This window comes from Thalassophryne amazonica, chromosome 4 (assembly GCF_902500255.1).
Source record: "Thalassophryne amazonica chromosome 4, fThaAma1.1, whole genome shotgun sequence".
Lineage (NCBI taxonomy): Eukaryota > Metazoa > Chordata > Actinopteri > Batrachoidiformes > Batrachoididae > Thalassophryne > Thalassophryne amazonica.
In genome coordinates, this window is record NC_047106.1 from 100,119,238 (window position 1) to 100,125,237 (window position 6,000).

The window sequence follows — 6,000 nt, forward strand, 5'->3', positions numbered from 1 at the left end:
TGATGTACTCGCTGTATTAAGACGTATATCAGCGTGCTTCAGTGTCCTCTTAACTTATGCAAAACTTACCCATAACTTATTAGACGTATGTCTGCATATGCCAGTGTTTTTAAAATGGTTGGTCAGCATATACGCTGGCTAAATCATAAAGGTGTGACGGGGTGTTACACTGGGTGCCTTTCCTGATGCAATCTTCTGTTTTGAAAGCTAGTACACTAACTACTTGGCCACCATGCTGCCCAACATTAGATTTTACATTGATAACATAATATAAAACATACCTTTCCAACCAGAAAGCAATCATCACCAGAGAGGTTGACGGACACCGATGGCATGTAGATATCAACACACTTTCCATTTGTGACCCTCTGGAAATGACCATTTACGAGACCCCTCACATGGAGGTTGTACACATCCTGGAGCCTCATCAGTCCTACAGCAGCTCCCTGAAGGTCTTCCAGTTTTGGCAGCTCAGCCTGTTCGTCCTCAAAACCTGATTTGAGGGCTAGATAGAAAGGGTCAAAATGTGACTTGGGGGTGGATTTGGTGATGACGGTAAAGAGAGCACAAGGGAATTTATGCAAAGGAGCAGTTATCTGCACCAGATGAGTTGAAAGAAAGTGAGGCAACCTTGTGCATTCTCTGTGGCTTCACTGCTGTAGATTACATTGTGCCACTCAGAATGAAGCCGTTTGATCAGAGTGAACGCAACCAGAGGGTTTGCTATGGCAACTGCTGGGCCTTTGTAAATGTTGCTGTGCAGGTCAGAGATTCTGGCATAAAATCTGTGGGAAATAATGCAGATATAAAAAAAAATAAAAACTGATGCATGACATTGTTACTATGAAAATACAGAAATCAATGACTGAAATCTAATTATAATATGATAATTCTGACATATATAAAGTCATAATTACAAAATGCCATGTTATCATTTTTAGATGCCAAGTCAAATTTTGCATTCATAGTTATGAAATAGTTATAATTACAGGATGTTAGTAGGTCTATGGCAGGCAAAATCATAACTCACGACATAGTCAGTCATTACTGCCTGAGAGAATTCATGAATGCAAGATGCTAAGTTGTCGTTTTGAAATGCTACAGGATCGCTATGATATAGAACACAAATAATGAATGTGTATGAGTTCAATGGTACAACTATTTAACTCGGTGAAAGCTGGAATGTTCCATTCAATGAGGCAAAGCAGAGTTGAATGGAACATTCCAGCTTTCACCGAATTAAATATTCGTTCCACTGAAAGAATGTAAAAACATTCATTATTTGTTTTATGTAACAGCTAAAACAGATCATTGTCATTTGATATTTTATTAACTTATAAAGAACAGAAAAGGGACATACATTTTGGTGTGCATCACTGGTGCTTTGATGTTAACAGGGGCCGATGTGTGCGGCCCGCTCCCTGCACCATGCCTCTCCCTTCCGCCGGCTACTTGGGGTTAGGCCTCGCGTGTCACATCACATGCTTTTAATGCACTTCACTAGCTTGGTACTTGCACACACATCATATTGGGTTTTAAGTGGCACATTATAGGGTTCATATAGGTTTGTGGTCAGGTGTTGGTAATGGGTTTACAGGGTAGTCTGTGGCATGGCTGTGCGCTGCGCCTCCCACAGCAGCCACTATCCGCTGCTCCTGCCCTGCCATTTTAATGCACACACTTTATTTCTACACATTTAGTAAACACATTCACCAATTTAGAGTCGGGGTCACTAGGCCGTGGTGGGTTTGCAGGGCAGGCTGTGGTGCAGCAGTGTACCACGGCGTCCCAGGGCAGTCTGCCACCTGCCGTTCCTGCCCTGCTTTTAATGCAACACTTTCCATTAAAAGCAGGGCTCACTCAGGGGGTTGCACACATCAAGGGAGAGTAATTATAATAACAAGGGTGGGTTTGTTAGCTAGGGTAAGTGTGGCATGTGAGGTTGGTCCCAGATGGCTGGGGATGTCTGGGGCGCTGGGGTAGTCCGTCGGTCCAGTTCTGCCATGGTCTCGGGGCCCTGGGGCTTGTGGGTCTCAGGGTGATGTGGCCTGTTGGGGCTTGTTGCAGTGGGGCACATGTGATGGCACTGAGGGGGTTGAACCGCTGCTTTTTGGGGGGGGGGGATGGGGCCATGGTCTCTGCGGGGGGGTGTTGTCCCGCTCTTACTTGGGTGGGCTCCTGATCTTGGGCTTTGGTGTTTGGGGTGGGGTCCAGGGGGGTGGGGTCTTGGGGGAGGTCCTGCTGACTGTGTTGGGGGAGTCTCATATGCTTCCTGGCTTGTAGATTTTGGTTGGCTCAGTGGTCCCTGCCCGGGCTTGGTGTTCAGTCGTGCTGGATCCTTGGCCCCTCATCCCAGCTGCCACTTGCTCATCCCTTGGGGAGCCATGGCCCAGGTGGTGCAGTTCTGGGGTGCCCCCTTTTGTGGGCCTACGCCAGCACCCTGTGTGCTCCCCCTTGTATGTGGGGTTGCTTCCTGTGCCTCCATGAGGGAGGTGGGGTGTGCAGTGTGGTGGTGCATTTTGGCTCCGCCTAGGCCGTTCCCCTGGTGGTTTGTCGGGGTGCCCCGAATGGGTGCCCTTCCTGGCCCCTGTGCCTTTCTACTGTCATTTTCTCCTTGTTTCTCCTGGGGCCCTGTGTCCTAGGCCCCTTTCCATCGGTTGCATGCAATCACCCGTATGACTCCTGACATGCCAGAGTGGTCCACGTCATATGGTAAGGTTTTGTATTTTTGTCTTGCCCCAACACACCAGCCACAGTAGTGATCGCATATTTAGCTGTGATCTGGGTCTCTGTGTGTGGATGGTTAGGTGGCCATCACAATTCAGTTTTGGGTGTTCCTAAGGGGATCAAGGCTGAGTCTCAATTCTACCCCTTGGCCCTTCCCCTTACCCCTTCCCCTCCGTTTTGCACGGGCACGAGAGATGGAGGGGTGTCTCAATTCTCTTTTTGGAGTGAGGCGGAGGGGTAGGCGAAGGGCTACAAACCCCTCTGTTTGGAGTGAATCTGGATGCACACTCTGTTTGGAGGGGTAGGAGGAGCTTACTGCTCTCTCTGAAAAAATAAACATGGCACCGAAAGAGCCACACAAATGTAAGTGGCTTTCATTACAAATTACACTGTTTAGAAAGTTATAACTTGCAAAAAAACTTTACAGGCAGTTGTCTATGACAGCAACATGTATGCTGCTGGATGCATGTTGTGTATATTGTTGTTTTGATGAATATCGTAACTTCGCTCGTGCACTGAGGCGTTATAATGCACATACACACGAACGCTATGATAAGACACTTTTATATCTTACAACGGAGAATATCATGATAAAGGATAAGCACGGTAATTTATATGTTCATAAATCTTTGTATAACATCAATCCCTGCTGTTGGATTTCAAGGTTTGTAATGTGTGTATTTTGTAAACAAACAGGGACCCCTGAGCAAACTCGTCTCCTCATTCGCTTTCGTGCAGAAAACGAGAAGTTTCTGCGTTCGAAGCAGTCAGCAAAAGACCAGTGGGAGTAAGTTGGAAAATATATACACACACATGTATATGTGTAACACATTACCTGTTGTGCTAATAGACTGCTATTATTTTTGTCAAGGAAATTTCTAAAGGAAATAGGGCTGGATGGAGTCGTCAGCAGTTCCCAGGCCTCCAAAAAATGGGAGAATTTGAAAAAGAAATATAAGGTTAAGAACTAGATGCAGCCCATAACATACATACAGGTGCTGGTCATGTAATTTCAATATCATGAAAAAGTTGATTTATTTCAGTAATTCCATTCAAAAAGTGAGACTTGTATAATGTATTCATTCATTTCACAGACTGATATATTTCATGTGTTTATTTCTTTTCATTTTGAAAATTATAGCTGACAATTAATGAAAACCCAAAATTTGTTATCTCAGAAAATCTGATTATGGTAAAAACAAAACCCTTTAAAAGATGTGAGGGAGATTCAGAGAGTGGACTGCGGCTGGAGTCAGTGCTTCAAGAAATATCACACACAGACATGTAAGACATTTTCAGCTGTCGCATTACTTATTAAGCCACTCTTTAACAAGAGACAGCGTCAGTGGTCCGAAGTTATGTTCTCTGATGAAAGTAACCCCTTGTTTTAAAGGGGTAGGCGTAGGGGTAGGGCCAAGGGGAAGGGGTACAAAAGAGAATTGAGATTGGGGACAAGACTCTGGTGTCCTTGATTAGGGTATGGATGCTCAATACCTAGACAACAGACTGTTGCTGTCACTGCTTGTTCATTTGTGGTTGTTTGTCTTGGTATGTTGTATTGCTGGGGTTCCGTCTCCTTGGTGTTTCACTTTTCATCACCTCACAGTTGTTACTGTCACCACTTGTCTTTCATTCTTGTCTGTCTTCATGTTGTTTTGGTGGTCAGCCCTTCCTGATAGAAGTTACCTGTTAGCTTTAAATAAATTGTTATAGGCTGATCAGGAAGGACAGATGAAGGTCACACACGCACACCATGCTCACTCATGCACTAGAAAAGAAAAAGAAAAAAAGAAAAAAGTGAAAGCGGTTGTCTGACAGTTTCCCTTTGACAATGGAGATGCTTCTGGACTTGCTCGGCTTAATCTTCATGTTAGCCAATTCTATGGCTTCCTGGAGCTTTCTAAGTACCCATACAGTGTAAGCCTTGGTCGTAGTGAGTGTTATGAGGTCATCCATATAGGCTCTCACCGGCAGCAGCCTCAGCCCTGGTCTTATCCTTTGTCCGCCAACCACCTATTGAGAGGCCCGGATGATGACCTCCATGGCAAGAGTAAAGGCCAGCGGGGAGATGGTGCAAACAGCCATGACTCCCACTTCCAGGTGTTACAATGTTGCAGTGTACCCTGCTGTTCAGCAGAGCTGGATGTCCTGGAAGTAGGCCCTGACAAGAGATGTGAGAGCTGTTGGAACCCTGAAGTAGTCAAAGGCTGTCCACAAGAGGTTGTGAGGGACTGAGCCAAAAGCATTTGCGAGATCCAGGAACATCACATGGAGATCTGTGCCCTTGTTGGCGACCTGGATCTGATGCCAGATGACACTGGCATGTTCCACACACCCGGAGAATCCTGATATGCCTGCTTTCAGGATTGATGTGTCAATCAGACTGTTTCTTTGAAGGTATCCTGCCAACCTGTGGGCGACCACGCTGAAGACGATTTTTCCCTCAACGTTTGGAAGGCTGATCTGGTGGAACTGGCTGATCTCTGATGAGTCGTTTTCCTTGGGGAAAAGGATCCCTCCAGCCTTCTGCCAGGACATTGGTATCTCCTTCTTTTGTCACACAACCCTCATCAGCTTCCAGAGGAATCGCAGGACATCTGGTGTGTTTTTGCAGAGCCTGTATGGAATCCCATTGGGACCTGGGTGGACTGAGCTCTAGTTCGTGCTCTGGTGGACTGACTGGTGGCATGTCAGGTCGGAGCATGACCTTTGACCACTCCAAATCGTTCCTCTACACAGGCATTAGATCACCCGTTCTTTCCAACTTCTTCATGGTGGTGCCTCTGATCCCTTCCAAGATGTTGTAGAGATCAGAATAGACATCCTTCCACATAACATAGCCAAAGTCAGCACTGCAATCATGGTAACACCCAGAAATGGGCTACATATCGGGTGTTCGGGGTCTCTATAGAAAACCTATCGGTGTCATCACACAGGTTTTGTCCAGTATATATACTGTCTGTGACAGCACATGCTGTCATAAAAAAATGGGACAAATAATGAATGACACATGACATGCAATCCACCAATAAAATGACAAGGATCTATTTAGGTGTCATATAAATAATAATTACAAGTTGCTATGTCACAATTCTCACATGCTAAGTCATAATTATGGCATTCATGACGTATGTTGGAATTATCAGATGTAATTCATAATTTAAATTATTAGAGAGACATAATGTCGAAATGCAAGATGCTGATTATGCTAATTCCAATCTACCAGATGATAATTATGAGATGATACCCCTAGTTATACAATATTAAATTATA

General features: G+C 45.1%; 1 protein-coding gene across 1 annotated transcript in view; it reads right to left on the reverse strand.

Moving 5' to 3' along the window:
• Positions 1–764, reverse strand: part of p4ha3 (prolyl 4-hydroxylase, alpha polypeptide III) — an 82,554-nt gene extending 81,790 nt beyond the window's left edge. Inside the window, exons 1-2 of the mRNA XM_034168351.1 lie at positions 631–764; positions 282–505 (exon numbers count right to left, since the gene is read on the reverse strand). Coding sequence (XP_034024242.1) covers positions 282–428 — 147 coding nt within the window. The 5' untranslated portion in view covers positions 429–505; positions 631–764. The remainder of the gene's footprint in view (positions 1–281; positions 506–630) is intronic.
• Positions 765–6,000: the final 5,236 nt, after the last annotated feature.